This window comes from Carassius auratus, chromosome 12 (genome assembly GCF_003368295.1).
Source record: "Carassius auratus strain Wakin chromosome 12, ASM336829v1, whole genome shotgun sequence".
Classification (NCBI taxonomy): Eukaryota; Metazoa; Chordata; class Actinopteri; order Cypriniformes; family Cyprinidae; genus Carassius; species Carassius auratus.
The window spans coordinates 7226234-7243638 of record NC_039254.1 but is presented as its reverse complement, the minus strand read 5'-3'; the positions used below and the strand labels follow the sequence as shown (position 1 = coordinate 7243638).

Sequence of the window (17405 nt, the reverse complement as noted above, 5' to 3'; positions counted from 1 at the left end):
ATTTTCATCCAAAAATATACATTTGTTTATTGTCTTTTACAAAATCAGACTGAAACACTGTATATGAACAAAACTGAGCAGGTGATTTCTGAATTCACAGTGAAGCTCTGTTTCAAAGGAAGTCATCTGTTGAGCATCCCATATAACTGTGCCTTCAAACTGAATTCATTTTAAATCATCAAAAGAAATTGAAACACTGAAGTCAGGCCCTCGTCGACAGCCGTAGCTTATGCTCTCATGTTTGCTAATAGTGCACATGAATTATTGTCTTCACTGTTGTTGGACATGTGTTCAAATAAAATGCATCTACATGAATGGAAAGCTGCAGTTGGGTACGTAATATTGATTATTCAATCAATGCTTTAAATAAAATATGCACATTATAGGAATTACATTAAAAAGAGTGTCTGCCTTCTTGCTCTTGCACTCCTAAAAAAAAAAAAAAAAAAAAACCTGAGAGCGAAAAGCTGTGAAACCGTATTTATTTTCCATTTTGCTGTATAGCAGTTCCCTGGAATTTCTCCTTAAAAAAATCCTATGCATGTAATTGTAAATTTCCTATATAGCTACTAACTATCCTAAAATCTGTATTAATTATGAAATTTCCCCATCTGAAAACAAAAAACAAAAATCATTTCAGCTGCACTGAAGATGCACAAACTGCATTTCTACTGTAAACATATCAGAATGTTCTGGAAAGACATTCTGCATTTCAATTTAAACGTGTTTTTAAAAGAAAGAATAGGATTGTCTTACTATATATATATATGTGTGTGTGTGTATGTGTTATGCTTCTATATAATGCATATAGGGAATATGGGATTTTGGTATCATGAGCTTCACTTAAAATCTCTAAATGTGTTTTGTGTCACGTAAGCAAGAACTAAATTATTAGTGCTAGACCAGATCTGAATACTAATACAAGTTATATTTGCTCATGTTATAAGACATGGAAAATGATTACAATGTGACATACACGTATTATTATACTGTATCCATGATGTTGTGTCCCCACAATAAATCTGAAAATATCACAAACTGCTGATGTATGTCAGTTTCTCTAGTAATTTTCTTTCTTTTTGAAAATATAATGGTCCCATTGAGGTCTAGAACAGACTGCAGGCTAATGTAAAGGATATGGCATGTCTTATTGATATGGTCAATATTAACCAATGTAGATCATATTTATCAATTAAGTCTCAGCTTTTAGCTAAGATAAGGCTTTGGGCTCTGTAGGATACATTTAGTCGTAGTTGTAATGTGAATTTTGAGTGAACTGTGAATGAGATCCAGTGAGGGGTCAGGGTTTGTGTCTAGTGTGTGGATGATAGCAGATCAGGATTATGACTGTGGGATGTTCATGCTCTGCTGGTGTTCGGTGCACAGCGGGCATTCGGTTGACGCTGCGCATCGTTCGCAGTGCAGGCCATGTTGGCATGGCAATGTGACTGATCCCATCTCATCGCAAGATACACAACATAATCTCTGCTTCCTGAACACAGCCTGAAAGAAGAGAGAAGAGCGATTCAATGCAATCCAACATGCCTTATTATTAATCTAACTGGGTTCTACTGGTACATCAATTTACTAGGTGAACCTCAAAGAAATGTCAAGGTCATATTTTACCAAAATAGAAAAGGGAAAATAGAAAGAAATTGCATTTTTATTAGCAAATGAACCCTATTTTTTTTTTTTAGAATGTAATATTTTCATTACAATGAAGCACATTTCCCCTCTTTCATTAAAAATAATTTACATTTAATCTTAAGCAATTATTTCATTTTAAAGCACAATTTCAAGTAAATATGATAATTTGATAAATTAATTATACTCAAGTTATACATTTTTATACATTTATTTCTTATTTGAAAATAAATTTAAATTTGACCACCCACTATAATTTTTTTTTACATTTAATTACTAATATTATAAAGCACAATTGTTTTTATATATAAGAAATTGTAATTATATAAATATGATATTTAATATAAATTGTAATATTGTGGGTAACACTTTAGTTATCATTAATGCATTAACTAATATTAAATAATGGGACTTTACTGGAATGTTACCATATAATGCAATATAATTAGGGCTGGTAAGCGATTAAAATGTGTAATCTAATTAATTACATGATGTGGTGATTAATTAATCAAATTAATTGCACATCAAATATGTAGAAATTACTCCCAAAAGATAATTTAAAGTCATTGTTGTGTAAAGCATCAAACAGCCATTACAAAAAGTAGGTTCAGCAAGAAATACTTTGTTTGATAAAATTAATTACATATAGGCTACTCTTTTGGATCATGTGAGTAAATGATGACAAGATTTTCATTTTTGGTTGTGTGATGTATACCTTTAATAATTTATTTTGTTAATTTTATTATGATTACTATGAAAATATGAAATTATTTCTTTAATGAAATGATACTTTAAATAAAACTAAAACTGCCAATAGGTTATGGTAAATGTCTTAATTATTAAGTCGTGGAGTCATTTATACATTCACTTGATTCATTCAGATGACTCATTCAGGAGTGAAGTAAATGGTTCTTTATGAATGGTTCATTGAATCATTAGGCTTGTTTGACTTGAAGCGGATCATCACCATCAGACTGATCGGTGTGTGACATCAAAGAACCGCAAGAGCAGACGACTCCGTGGTTTTGAATCGTTCTCGCGGTACTTTGATGTCATACATTGATCGGTCTGTGCAGCGCCACTTCAAAGCCAACACATATGCCAATGGTTCAACGTGCCAAATTGTTCACCAGATTCGTTCAAAATGTGGATTAAGAAATTAAATGCCGCTGTGGGTTGCTCGGAGAATAACAGTTCAGCTTTGTCTTTATCTTCTGGTTGGCAAAATTTAGCAAAACAGACAACATTGTGTCTAAAATAACACCGTAACTTCTTAATGAACTGTTGTATAAGATGAGTATCACATTTGCAGTAGTGTGATATTGCACTTAGCCTACTTCTCGTGTGATATTTTTTAATTATGTGATGTAAACATGAGACACAATCTCAAAACAGGTGTTTTGCCCCATATCCTGAATTTTAGGGACAATTTCTAGGCTCCATCCCACAGTAAGTTATTGCCCTACCTTATATTATTCATCAATCGACGGTATGAAATGGCAGATGATCCACATAGGTCCGAGGCGGGGCAAGTGCATTAAATGCATTAATAATTTTAACGTGTTATTTTTCTCCATAATTAAACTAATTAACGCGTTAAATTACCAGCCCTAAATATAATACAATAATGCTTTTATATTAAATATTCTAAATAATAAGCATGAAAGTTTCAATCTCTTAATGATATAAATATCAATTAAAATTTTACTTCATTTGATTTTTGAATGAAATAGAAACCAGATATTTCATGACAGTTTGATCGGGAGATTTATCAGTTGTGTGCGCGTTACCTGTTCTACAGTGCGCAAGCAGGAGCAGACCTGTGCCTGCAGGCTGCAGATGGAGCTCAGTGGAAGTCTGTGCAGTAACTGTAGCTGGTGAAGCTGGAGATGTGGGTTTTCTGCGTGCCGTAGGCTCTCTAGCGCCTCCTCCAGGAAAGCGGCTTGCTGTTGCGCCTCCACTTCAGCCCGCCGTGCACGCTCCGCCTCCACACCCAGCTGCCCTGCCAAGAGACGAGTGTCCTCTGCATCTGCTTTTAAAACCGCCAATGACTGCAGCAGGTAATAGAAAACATACAGTCAAAACACTAACCATACTACAGCTCAACAAATCATATGATTGAATTTATTAGTAACTATATGTTATGAGTGAATTCTGTCCTAGGGAATTTACAATTGAAATAACAAATAGAAATTTTAAGTTTCATTTCTCCTGACCCTGAGCAGACACATATTTAGATGACCTTTACATTGGATGTGTTCCAAAACATAATGCAATACAATATCAAGAAATAGTGCTGACGAAAAAATAACAAAATAATGATAATACAAATATTATGTTTTATATATATATATATATATATATATAGTAAAAGTGTGAAATGTGTTTCTGGATGTACACAGTTTCTCACTGCTTTCACATAAACACACGCGCAAACACAGATGGAGTCTGACCTGAGTCATCTGTCTCCAGCTGTGGTCCCAGTGTTTCAGCACCCTGTGTGCCTCCTCCACTTCCTGTTTAAGACGTGACGCCTCAGTGTACATGCTCCCTGTGGAAAGCAGGGCAGGAGGGGTACCTGGCGAACTTTGGCCTGTCGGAAAATGTTCCCAAATACTGCTGCTCATGCCATTTAAGCCTACAAAAACAAAAAGCTATCAAGTTTGACTGGATCTGCCACACAATCGACCCAGTTCATTACAGCAAAAACAAAACTGCTTTGCATTGAAAAGACAACTGGTAATTGCACTTGTAAACAAGAATGTTGACCTAGATATGTCACAGAAGCTATAAACTCATTCTGATAGAGGCTACATAACAGTGAAAAGTGGAAAGAAATATTACACACTATTTGCCAACGCAAACACTCATTTGGCGCTAAAATACAGCTGTGATTAAAATTAATGACAATAACACAAACCTAAAGAACCATGGGAGGTCCCCAAAAAGCTACTCTCTGATTGGCTGGGTTGTGGCAACTGTGCAGAGAGGAATGGAGAGTGGTGGGCTCTGATTGGTGGAGAAGGTGAGGGCGATCTGAAAGGGGAGGAGCCACTGAGGGAGCCAGGGATGTTCACAGGTGCTGAACTCTGTAACTGACTGCCTCCTGAGGAAAACGATCACAAAAACAGAACGGAAGACAAAATTTGACATTTAATGTCAATGCTGAATTTTATGACACTACAGTTTACAGATTTTTTTTATTTTTTTATATGACTTTAAACTCGTCACCAACCTAACATGAGGCCCATGCTGGGTAAAGCAGAACTCTCTAGACTCTTCTCAAGAGCCGAGACTCCAAAGTCATTCAGGTCTAGATCATCCAATGCAGACTCTAGTCAAAAAAAGAAACAGACGCCGTTTTAAAAAATACAGAAATCTTATGTCATTCTATTTAACAGTGAAGCTCAATTATGTCGATTTTTACACAATTATAAACAAATGAATAATAAATAATAGTAATTTTATAATAACATATATAGGGCCAGATTTACTCTCAGCTTGTGCTGGTGTCAGGATTTACTAAAGACATGCAGTGGGAAATAAGCGCTGAAACGGTGTGATTATTTTTATAGTCATTTTTTTGTGACTTTCCTTATTGAATATACATTTGTAGGAGTTTCCCTTTCGATTTGTAAATTTAGGGGAGGAGAGTAATTAAATGAATCCTGCAACGCGGTTTACTAAGATTTGCACTCGTCAGTCCACTGGTATTTATGGCATTATTTAAAGCTGTCAGTAATTTGCGATGCTCTTGGTAGATTGTGCTGGTCATTATGGAGATGAGATGTTGCGCCTGTGTTCTTTAAATGTGCACCTTGTCAGTAAATCACATTTCCCTCCCATTGGTGCTACATAAATGTAGAATGTGTAAATGCTGTGTATAGTGTATAATGTGTAGTGCTAACTGTATGTCTAATAGTTCACTATGTGTACTGACTATATGCATGTGCATATTGCACATTTTCACCTATGGAAGTATGTATGGTTATATGTTAATTGTTTCTGCAATTTCTGGAGCATGCTCCCAAGAATTTCATTCACAAAGGCACGTGCTGTGGTGATGACTTGACTTGAATGAAATTGTGCTCTACTGATAATTTGACCTGTTAGGTAAATCTGGCCCAAAACAACAATGGGATGAACTATCTCCACTCACCCACTACAGACTCCACCGTGTCACTTGTAGGGTAGAAGGGAAGTGCGTTGGCGTTCATGCCTGAAGACAGGCCGGGGGGTGCAGGGCTGGGTGGGGTGGCTGCCAGACTGGAAGGTATGCTGGAGGACATACTGAGAGGACTGCCAACGGGCAGAAACACCAACAAATCCTGAAAAAACACACAACAGGGAACAATGCAAAAGGTGCTTGGACTACTTGTGATTTTCATTCGTGTCTGTCTTGAATCAGTAGCTTCAGTACCTGTTTGCTGTGCATGGATGAAAAGTCTCTGCTGCGCTGCTCCATTGAAAAACTTCTATACCTGGCCTGTATAAAAAATATGTTTTATTTTCATTTTATGGATATTTTTGGGGCATATGTTCATTTGTATGTCAGCTATCAATCTTTGGTCCAGGAATCCAAGTTTTACTTTATAAAGAGATTCACTAATGTTTAAAAAGTTTGGGGTCATTTGATTTGTTTTTAATTAATTAATACTCAGCAGGGATGCATTAAACTGATCAAAATGACACTAAAATAGTTAGTGTTGCAGACGATTGCAAATAAAAGCTGTTCATTTGAACCTTTTGAAAAAAAAAAAACTAAGTCTCCACAAAAATATTGAACAGAACAACATTGAACATGTTTTTTTTTTTAGCATCAAATCTGCATATTAAAATGATTTCTGAGGGATTGTGCGACACTGAAGACTGGAGTATTGCTTCTCCAAATTCAGCTTTGACATTACAGGAATAAATTACCTTTTTAAATATATTTAAATAGAAAATTGTTATAATGTTTCACAATATTATTATTTTTGCAGCCTTTGAACTAAACTGCATGTTAATGCTATCCAATTAGATATTTTTGAGTCGAGAGAAAAAAAACGTATCTTTATAGACTTAAAGATTATTACCGTATTTTTCGGACTATAAGTCGCACCTGAGTATAAGTCGCATCAGTCCAAAAATACGTCATGATTAGGAAAAAAACATAAGTAGCACTGGACTATAAGCCACATTTATTTAGAACCAATCACCAAGAGAAAACATTACTGTCTACAGCCGCGAGAGGGCGCTCTATGTTTTCAGTGTAGGCAACAGCGCCCTCTCGTGGCTGGAGACGGTAATGTTTTCTATTGGTTTATTTCTCTTGGTTCATTTCTCTGGGTTCGTCAAATTAATTTTGATAAATAAGTCGCACCTGACTATAAGTTCCAGGACCAGCCAAACTATGAAAAAAAGTGTGACTAATAGTCTGGAAAATACGGTAATTTGTATGACTTTTCCCTAGCCTGGAATCATAAAATTCCCAGGTTTTGTATGAAAATTATCTCAAAAACACTTACCACCACCTTTCAATAAATGCATTAATAAAGTGTTATTGCTATACCTGGTCTTCCCTCTCAAACCCAGGGGCTTTCCCATAACCCCCCTCTCCTCCAGGACTGGCATCAAGACTGGAGGACTCCTCAAACAGAACCCTTCCCAGCAGCCCTTCCTCTGTGCTGACATTCGGCCCACTCTGATTGAAGTCTTCTAAGGAAGCGGAGCAGGAAGATTCAAAAGGAGGTGAACTGCATTGTGCGGCCAGCTGCTCATCACTGACAGTCCCTTCTGAGAAACAAAACAGAAAGCACACACAATCAGCACATTTACAATCAACTGGCCTCTACTGGATAAGTTACCATGAAAGATTGGAGAACATCCAATACAATGCAGTCTAAATAGCATCATCACATGATAACTTTGCATAACAAAATGTAAGCTTACTTTCTAAATGAGCGAAAGCACAGAACGGCCCTCTCGGACAGTTGCCACTCTGCTGAATGTCATTGCATTTGGTGGATTTGTAGATCTGCGGGGGAAAACGTTTATAATTAGATAAAATAAGAAAATATTAGTGGTGCTTGATTTTACAAAAGCGCACAAAAAATATCAGGATGTCTTCTAAGAGGGCTCAAGATCATTTAACCCTGAAGAACCTTCAGCTCCTAAAATATAAATGTAATTATTTTAATGTTGTTTTATTTTGCTTTTTTTTTTTTTAATCTAAGAGTCTTTAATTTACCGATCCCTATACAGGATAAAGCTCAGTTTGCTTTTTTTCTGTATGTTTTATCCTTCGCCCGATGAAAATCTTATCATCAGGAGTAATGACACAGCTATGACTAACATTAACACCATTAAACAGACACCATCTAAAAAAAAAAAGACACTTACGCCAAAGGGCCGAAAAAAATAGCAACCCTAATGAGCATCACAAGCACAACATGATCCAACAGTCGCTATTTTATCATATTACATCCAATTGCCATGCAAGATAACAGATGCCCTTGTTCTTACAGTAAAAGCAGTCGGTTAGCATTAGATTGAGTGTGAAATACCTCCGGGTGGAACTGCTGTTCTGTCCGCGTGTGGCAGTACGGACAGCTTTCTCCGCTCTCACATTTACTCGGGTCCCCCCACTCATCACTGTGCTTCACCGAGGGACACGGCAGGGCTCTTCAGGAACAAAACACAGCACCATTTAAATCAGAGAACACGCAAAAATTATAGAAATATTAACCCTTTGCTAAATATTAAAGAGGTTAGGTTAATGAGATTCTGCTGAGCAAACGATTAAACTTTTTCAGTTTGTGTTCTACTGAAAGAACACAAGTATTTGTTATACAGACCTGTATTTGTGTTTGTGAGGGCTCCGCCGGCGGTCTTTGCTGTTGTGATAGTAGGGACATGCATAGCCCTGACGGCACAACCGCGGAGGTTTTTTGCAAAGCTCAGTCTTGTAGTGAGAGAGCACGAAACTGTTGTCTGCATGAGGAGAAATGAGCACAGAACGGCATGAAGAATGACATATGAATGTAGTTTAGGTTCATTTTAATGTCATGTGGAGAGGCTGCTTTCACCTTGCCAGCGTGGATCTTCACTCAGGATCTTCTCTATGAGTGCAGTGCTGGCCACGACTCCTGACTGTCCTTCTCCAGATGTTCCCTCAACCGATCCACTAGAAGACTGGGCTTCTAACACCTGAACCTCTCTTAACAAGACATTCAAAATACAAGTGTCAGTCCCAAGGAAAAATATCCACAATGAACACCACTGTCCCAAATTTTGAGGTCAGTATGATTGCTTTTATTAAACGAATATATTTATGTAGCAAAGATGCAAAAAATTGATCAGTAAAGACATTAATAATGTTACAAAGTAAATAATTAGCTTTTTAGCATTTCATTCATCAAAGAATTCTAAAAAAAAAAGCACAGTTTTTTACATAAGCATTTAGACACAAAACTGTTTTCTATTTGTTTTCTTGAGCAGTAAATCAGCATATTGTAAGGATTTCTGAAGGATCATGTAACACTGAAGACTGGAGTAATGATCCTGAAAATTCTGCTTTGCATCATATTTGAAAATATACTCAAATAGAAAACAGTTATTTTAAATCATTATAGTATTTCACAGTATTACTGTATTTTTGCTCAAATAAATGCAGCCTAGGTGAGCATTAGAGGTTCTTTCAAAAAACAATACAAAAATCTTATCTACTCTAAACTACTGAACATTTGTGAATTGTGATGATAAATGCAATTTAATAAATCATTTTAATTAAAAATGCATATTTTGTGTCCTAAAGAAAAGAAAGTATCTGTAAGTTTTAAAATGTCCTACCTGATGTCATAGACGGGGCTACGGAGGTCATGGGAGCCGTGAGCAAAGGCACAGTGAGGGCCGTTCTTACTGCAGTGGCCCTTCCCATCAGTCTCGTGGATACAGGAACCAGTCTTAAAGTACCGCAGGTGATACCGCCTCTCTGTGTCCCCAGCCGTCCGGTGCAGAAATGGACACCTGGCGGTACATAAATACAGAAAGTCATTAGCATAAATTCAGACAATGTGACTTTAAACAGGAGTTTGTGCTGGCTCTTACTCATCTCCGTCGGGACAGATCCCTGTGCCCTCGTCATATTTAACACAGTACACATCAGGGCTGTAATTAAACGTTCCATCTCGTCTGCGAATCGGCCTCCGTCGTCTCTGGTTCAGGAAGTGCCAGTGGAAGCAGGTGAAGGGCCGGTGCTGAGTGCACTTGTGCTGCACAAATAAGGGACACTGCTCTGTCCTAAACTCTTTCAGATACCTGAACACAGATATATAGAAGGGAAGAGTGATGAAGAGTAAATGGGTTAGTTGCAAAACTAACAAAACAGGTGCCCAAACTGTCCTGCAAAGCTCAGCTTCAGCCCTGATCAGTCAAGTTTTTTTTAATTTTTTTTTAGAAGAATCACTATAAAATATTTGTCTTAGATCCTTATACAGCAATGAACGACTAGACAAAGGCAAATCCATTGATCAAAAAGTGTGGCACGCAGTTCCGTGGTGCTTCATGAGAGATCTTGGTAGATGTAACAATGATTTCACGATTACATTTTAGACTAATGAAGCACTGTGTAGTTTGTATTCTTTATTTTGTTTACTTGCCAGGATGCTCAAGTGCATCTTTCAAAACATCATATCAATGCAACATACAAACAATCGCACTAGTAGGCCTCTAAAACAAAGCTCTTGATCCAGCTCATAACAACCATAAAAACTCATCAGAGGCGTGTAAAATTGCTGATGCATGAAATATATGTGATTTGCATGAGTGATCAGGTGGGTGTTAAGGTGTTTCGTTACGTACGTGTAGTGCTGGGGTTTCTCGGGCTGTGCGTGCAGCACGTTAGCGGGGGACGTCGTGCCGCCTGCCGAGGGTGAGGAGCAGGAGGAGGACGGTGAAGGTCCCAGGTTGGCCGCGGCACCCGAAGAACCGGCCTGAGATGGTGCTTTCGACATGATTTATCAAATTATGGCCATCAAACAATTTAATATTGGGAGAGCTGCAAAGTCCGCATTCTTTTTCGATATGCGCATGCGCCAGATCTGGCAAAGAGGAAATTCCGGGCCATTGTGATGACGTCGCAGTAGTGAGAGAATCGGTTCTTTTGAACAGTTCGATTCGAACGCCGCTCGAACCATTTCAGTTCTATGCTTGCACCACTTGTTGCGTGGACTGATTCAACTGATTCATTAAAAAGAATCAAGTTAAAATAAAGACTCGTTCACTACATGAACCTTGCTACGTCATACGAGAGTGAAGTTAGAGATAACTAACAGAGCTAAATCCCCCATTTAAGAGCGAGATGTGCTTCAAATTCAAAGTCGCGCCTCTCAGATAAAGGTCTCCTAACCTGATAGTGATTTATTAATGATAAAAACTCCATAACACTTGAGGATGTTTGTCCCTGCCCTGCTTTTTAAATTTACACTTCATTATTTGAAAATATTCTTAAGAAGATTTTGTGTACAATGAAAGCAAGAACATCTGTCCTTTTGTATATTTGAGTTTACCTGCTCAATACATAATCATATTTGACCCTGGACAACAAAACCAGTCATAAGGGTCCATTTTTGAAATTGAGATTTATACACCATATAATAAATAAGCTGATATATGGTTTGTTAGGATAGGACAATATTTGGCTGAGATACTATTTGAAGATTTAGATAAATTAAGTTTTGATATATTTATGCTAGGAAATTTACTAAATATTATCATGGAATATGATTTGTACTTAATATCCTAGTGATTTTTGGCATAAAAGAAAAATCAATCATTTTGACCCATACAAAGTATTGTTGGCTATTGCTACAAATATACACCAGAGATGTAAGACTGGTTTTGTGATCCAAGGTCACATATAGTATTTGTTTAGAGACTAATAGTAGTGGAGACATTTTTATTTATTTATTATTATTTTAAGAGTAGTGGAGAATGGTGAATTTATTGATTTCATTCTATTTTTTCTTCCTTTATTGTGCTTATAAAACGGTTTAAATCCTTATACATTTACAAGTTTAAATGCAAAAATAAATAAATCAAAATTACAACACATTTGGACTCCAGTGTGTCCATATAATTTAATGTTGATTTCAATTTCTTGTTTGTTTTAAACGTTTCATAATATTTGTGTATTATTTTTTTTTAATAAAAGCATAAAATCTTTTAACAAAAAGAGACTCAGTATTTAATATATTTCTATCAAAACAACAATGCACAAATACAGGATATTACAATAAGGTTTTATCGATCATATACAATATACTATTAATACAAATGATAAACTATATTGTAAATATAGAATATATAACAATGCAATACATGTATTGTGCTCAAAAACACCTGATGCACACGCAGAAGATGTTCCATCCACTCAAGATCTGAATTTTCAGACAAACCATTCTGTATGTTTGAACCCAGCGGCTGTGGCGATAAAAAAAAAAAAAAATGTAATAAAAAACATAAGCGATATTCATTATCAGCACTTGACATAATTCTTTCATTAAATCAACAATGTGAATTTAAGTGGTTTCACACTCACCTATACGGTTAACTATCTCTTCACACTCACTACTTGTGGCAGCCTGTAGGACCACACAACAGAAGCCGGACTGTTTGCCTGCTTGCGGTGAATCTCTGAAACCAATTACATGGTTAGTACTGAAAACAAAAAGCCTTAAAGAAACGTCGCTTATAAGCAAATGGAATGCAGATAGACCAGTCTCATAACCAGTCTGCCATTTATTCAAACTCCAACACCATATTGAATACTGAAAGCTAGTAATTATCTGATTTTTAACTGAAAGAGAGTTTCATATCTGAGAGAAACATTGGACATTTCAAGAAAGAAAGCTTAGCATAAAACAGCATGCCATGCATTTAATTTTAATGACTTGAATCAACATCCATCTACAACATTTTTTCTAAATACTTACAGTACACAAAAAGCAAAAATGGTTAAATCCGGTTGGCTTCCAAACCTCCCAACACATGATATCTCAGGGAAATGATGTTGAAACAGCTCCTGATCAAAAGAGGCAACTTTGACTTAAAATTACTAGCCTTTAACCAAAGTTATTTGTAATTACATTGAAAAACACAAACCTGCTTATTTGACTTATCTATGCAGGTAAGATGAGTCTCCTTTACATCCAGCAGCACTTCCTAAATGACGAAATCAAAAAGCATGCATGATATATTAAAGGCCTGGTCTTAAAATTAGCTTACATATCTTTCTACATAAAACTCACTTGCTCAATTGTAGATATACCTTTCTTGCCTGACTGCTCTGCAGGACCACAGGAATGGCATGCTGCAGGACCTCCTTATCTCCATGCTTAAACAAAAATAACATTCATATTCAATAATCACATGCTTTAGGATCACATATTGACTCAAAAATACACATGCATGGATTAAAGTGAAACAAGAGCACCAGAAAGAGAGGTGTTTACATGACTACTGTACCATTCCTATGTTTGCTTTTCCTAAGAGGTGCACGCCATACAGGATCCTGTTAATGAAACATGATCAAACAGTTACAGGCTGAGGCTGTATATGGTATTTGTGACTAATACAATTGCAAACATACATGAAATCTTTATTGAGTGTACCTGCCGTCTTTCACACACTGTGTCTGCCCTCTCTTCTGACCCGAAGTTTTGTCCTGCTGAGAGGCTGGTTTTGGGCCAAACTGAAGTGAGGGTTTTTCCTGTTTGAGCTGCCGTAAGTGTTTGACCAGTGGCTGATAGATAGACCCATCTTCTCCTCTCCAACGTATCAAGTGAATGGAAAGGGGCTGACCCTTCAGCTTAGACAGAACCACACCTGCCTTTGGATGGAAAAAGTGTGTGAACTTAGTCAAAAACTGAGCTGTGCATTTATTTGATCATCCGCTTTGTAGAAAACAGCAGCTTTTTTCCATCCTTTTGTTATGAATAAGCAAGCACAATGAAGCTTATCATGATTATATTATCAATTCAGGCACAGCATATCCCAGAGTACACAGATATAAAGCTGTCTCTGAGATTAATTTATGATGATATGTTGGGTCATGCAGAACGAAAGATTACTTCTGACCTGCCCATTGCTAGCATTCCTCAGTGATATCCCATTCATTTCATCAATGATGTCACCAGGCTCGGCAAACATATCCACCTGTGCTTGACTACCCTGAAGCAGGTCCAGTACAAAGACGCGTCCATCTAGGTACCTTTAAAAAGAAAGATAATTAAAATATGTGATATGAATAGAAATACTGATTTGGAATTATAAAATCAAAAGTGTGCAATGTGTATTTGACAGCAAAAAGGTGATGCACAAATAATAATTTAGAAAAAAAAGCCCTGGACAAGTGCAGCATTCAGAATTGAAAAGACATGCCAACGTGCCAACCTGAGGGCCATCCCCAGCTCTCGACAGGGAACAGCTTCGTAGATTTGACGCACCTAAAACACAAGCAAGGTTTGCAACATGCAATTCGGCATGACCTGTTCATGCACATACAGGTAAATCAAATACAATAAGAACATTCAGATCGTACCGGAAGCAGCCAGCTTTCATCCAAGAAGCTGCAGTTCTGAGATTAATGTCACAAATAGAAAGTTTCTAGTAAGAAATTAAGATCTCAAACTTAGCACAATGATGCATAACGCAAAATGAAGGGGACAAGCAGTTCATACCTCAATATTGATATTAAAGTTCATTTCTGACAGCACCATAGACAGCGAAAGAAACGGTTCTGTTTGGAGACATTTGAGAGAGTAATTACAGCAAAACAACCAGTATGTAACTGCTGAAGTATCTTGACCAAATAAAAACTCACCAACAAACTCCTCATTTGTGAGAATAGCAACATTAGGGCAATACCACTGTGAAGAAAAGAAATGATGTTGATTGTCTGTAAAAACAATTTTCAATCATCACTTGAGCATCTACTAACCTCGATGACTCTGTTTGTGTGCAGCAGGTGTTTTAAGACATTTCCCAGGGTTCTCCGCATCAGCATGAGCCGTATGAAGAAGCGTCCTCGGCCTTGAGAGGTGAGGAGCTTGCTGCAGGCTGTGGTCTGCTGCACGGCCAAAGAAACTGAACTCAACCTTCAGGAGCACACAGAGCATTCTGATCAGACTGACCACATTTAGATGCATTCTCTGTTCCATTTTCAGCAAATCTGTGGCTGTGATTAATCAAAAGAAGTTATTTTTCAAATATAAAAACAAGGAAACATACATTATGAGTGTGAAAATGCATTTGGCATTTTTATAATTTAATATATAGTATTAGTGTAATTACCAGCATAACAATTAGGGAATGACAAAAATAACTATTTCCAAGATTAACTATTTTTTTTTATTTTATTTATATTATAACAATAATGTATCGTTCGTTTTCATTCTTTGTCTTATGTTTAAGTTAGACTTTTAAACCTACGTTATGTTATGCTAAAAATGAGAAGCAATAAGTGCATAATGACTCACCTGCCACATGTGTCGTGATGCAGAAGCTGTTCAAAACAATTCCAGTAATCTCTATGTGCCAAACTGAGAACAGGCTCTAAAAACATTAATGATTAAATTCATTGTGTTATAAACATAGCATCACATGCATACACTTTAATTTGCTTGCATACTAAAATTTGTACTAATATTAAAATGAAGAAGAAATAAAAACTGTACTGTTTCAAAATATTAATAAAAACAATCTCAGTGATACTAAAATAACTTACTTCCTGCTTCTCCTTTGCTATCTTGTCCAACTAACACTTTAGGTTTGTAAAGAAATGCTTACACTGATAGTTTATGTTTGTGTACACTGAATCATTGCATGCATAAAATCATGAGAAACATAAATGTGATGATGTGCAGGTGTACAGGAGAGAGTGTGTGTTGGTGTGTGGAGCTCACGCTGTAGTCCCTTTCGCAGTATAAGTTCCAGGAGCTCACAGCAGGATGTCAGGTGTGGGTTGGAGTCAGTTATAGTTCCTGCAGATTTCAAATTCAGAATGCACACTGGGAATAAACAGGGATGACGATGGTTAATGGTTAGTTTTCGGTTTTAATCACAAGATATTATGTAATGTATGTGAAACAGACCTTGCTTCATTAACCCAGACCAAAACAGCACACACTGGCATACTCGGTTGCCCTGGAGCTCACAGCTTTGTGTCTTTTGTTTACCCCAGGAATATAGCGGGCCGTTCCTTCTGAGCTTCCTTTTAATATTCAGTAAATGTGCACATGTATCAAGCAGATGCATTTTGCTGTTGCATCATGTCTCACTTGTTTTTTAGTGTGCAACACCATGAGCATCACATTTACACATATAAAGGTGTGGTCGCATTAGCAAAAAAGGTCTATTATCAACTGTGCATTGACATTTGGACAACTGCACAGTCACACTAAAACCAATAAGCAGCTTTCTTTTGGTGAATGCACAAATTAGCTGGAACGACAAGCAAAATCTGCATGAGGATTTTTCGCCGTCATTTAAAACTCCAGATTGCTTGGATTTCTATTACAATTTGCACATAAAATGTCACAGAGATGTTAAAAAAAGAGTTAGACTTCATAGTATTTGGATGACCTAAGCCCTAAGGTCAATGATTTTTTATTTATTTTTTTCCTAATGGTTTCCTTCAAGTGGAAATAGAAAACCTGAAATGTAGCTGGAGTGTACTGACTATAAAACGTTTTTGTTTCAGACCGGTTTTTGGGTTAATTGGTTCAGAGAAATGTTAATTATTGTTATTTGTTTATAGAACTGTTGTATAAAAGGTATTACATAGCGACAGTTCTATTACATTTTTATACTGCTGTGGCCTCGTGCTGGTTAAAATCCTCATTTATTACCATGACAAAATAGTCAAATGTGTTTTTATTAAATAAAATGTAAGTTTAGCATATTTGGTTCGCGTGATTTACACAAACACACAAAATGTTGCAAATGAGCCTGTCTATTCTACATAGAGCAGCAATTTAAAAATCGCGTCCAATCATCAAAACGACTAACGTTAGTCTGAGTGCGTAAACAAGTATGCTAGCTATCTACATTATCTAGCAGCACCACTGCTAACCGAGCAGCGAGCAGAAGCCCGTCATCTTCAGACCAGAACAACGAATCATCAGTAAAACAGCACATCGAAGGTCAGGTGCAACCTAAAGTGTATGATAACATATAGGATGTGACGTACCTTTAAGTGTTTCGATAAGCGGGTCTTTTGCAGGCATTATTGTGAACGCGCATATTCCACGACTTACATCCAGTTTCACTGAAAGCAAACACTAATAACCTGTCATCAAAGGTTTGTTTTCCCAAGGTTGGTTCATGAAGGAAATGTGAATCACATTCAGTGGTAACACCTGTCATAAATGCACATTAGTCAGTCACTACCGCCCCTTTGGGAACCCATATGGTATGATGGTGATGAAGAGGATGGTGATGAAGAGGATGGTGGCGCCCTTTCTATTAATTCAATATATCAACAGATACTGTAAGTTCTGGTTGCTCCCAAAAGGCTTCAAAACATTACTCAAACTATGGAGGAATTTAAAGTATACAAATAAAGAAATAACAACTAAACCACAATATATCCTACTGTAGTATACTATATAATAAAGTATTTATTTCTTTTTTTACTTGTCTAATAATATCAACTAGTCTAGCTATATAAATACATTTTCCATCACATCTTATTAAGTAGCCTATTGAATTCAGAAATGTTA

At 36.7% G+C, this 17405-nt stretch overlaps 2 protein-coding genes across 7 annotated transcripts; both read right to left on the bottom strand.

Annotated features, from left to right (window-relative positions):
• Position 1: 1 nt before the first annotated feature.
• LOC113111664 (RING finger protein unkempt homolog) lies at positions 2-10741 on the bottom strand. The gene is made up of 15 exons (XM_026276635.1): positions 10486-10741; positions 9733-9942; positions 9475-9651; positions 8712-8842; positions 8481-8616; positions 8190-8307; positions 7576-7660; positions 7196-7419; positions 6065-6130; positions 5804-5972; positions 4880-4978; positions 4565-4750; positions 4098-4282; positions 3435-3695; positions 2-1503 (listed from the first exon to the last, which is right to left on the bottom strand). Exons 1-15 carry the CDS (start codon positions 10635-10637, stop codon positions 1342-1344), a joined length of 2361 nt encoding a protein of 786 aa, XP_026132420.1. The 5' UTR covers positions 10638-10741; the 3' UTR covers positions 2-1341.
• Positions 10742-11845: 1104 nt separating this feature from the next.
• Positions 11846-17126, bottom strand: LOC113111661 (uncharacterized). 6 transcript variants are annotated; one of them, XM_026276628.1, is made up of 16 exons: positions 16874-17126; positions 15588-15692; positions 15162-15237; positions 14624-14780; positions 14507-14552; positions 14364-14422; positions 14225-14260; positions 14077-14129; positions 13762-13894; positions 13296-13513; positions 13150-13195; positions 12953-13018; positions 12787-12846; positions 12618-12706; positions 12224-12318; positions 11846-12105 (listed from the first exon to the last, which is right to left on the bottom strand). In XM_026276628.1, the coding sequence occupies exons 1-16, from the start codon at positions 16908-16910 to the stop codon at positions 12071-12073; spliced, it is 1311 nt and encodes a 436-aa protein (XP_026132413.1). In that variant the 5' UTR covers positions 16911-17126; the 3' UTR covers positions 11846-12070. The 6 variants fall into 6 exon arrangements, 5 of the variants coding, with proteins under 5 accessions (XP_026132413.1, XP_026132414.1, XP_026132412.1 ...); XM_026276629.1 differs by having other exon boundaries at positions 15588-15665; XM_026276627.1 differs by lacking the exon at positions 16874-17126 and adding an exon at positions 15777-16867.
• Positions 17127-17405: the final 279 nt, after the last annotated feature.

Excerpts from the sequence above, each read along its gene's own strand:
- LOC113111664 (XM_026276635.1), bottom strand. The coding sequence starts at position 10,637 with ATGTCGAAAGCACCATCTCAGGCCGGTTCTTCGGGTGCCGCGGCCAAC. Across the intron at positions 8,617-8,711 it reads TGAAGATCCACGCTGGCAAG|ACAACAGTTTCGTGCTCTCT; the intron begins GTGAAAGCAGCC and ends CTCCTCATGCAG. Across the intron at positions 4,283-4,564 it reads GACCTCCCATGGTTCTTTAG|GCTTAAATGGCATGAGCAGC; the intron begins GTTTGTGTTATT and ends TTGTTTTTGTAG.
- LOC113111661 (XM_026276627.1), bottom strand. The coding sequence starts at position 15,939 with ATGCATCTGCTTGATACATGTGCACATTTACTGAATATTAAAAGGAAG. Across the intron at positions 14,553-14,623 it reads ACACAAACAGAGTCATCGAG|TGGTATTGCCCTAATGTTGC; the intron begins GTTAGTAGATGC and ends TTTTCTTCACAG. Across the intron at positions 14,423-14,506 it reads CACAAATGAGGAGTTTGTTG|AACCGTTTCTTTCGCTGTCT; the intron begins GTGAGTTTTTAT and ends GTCTCCAAACAG.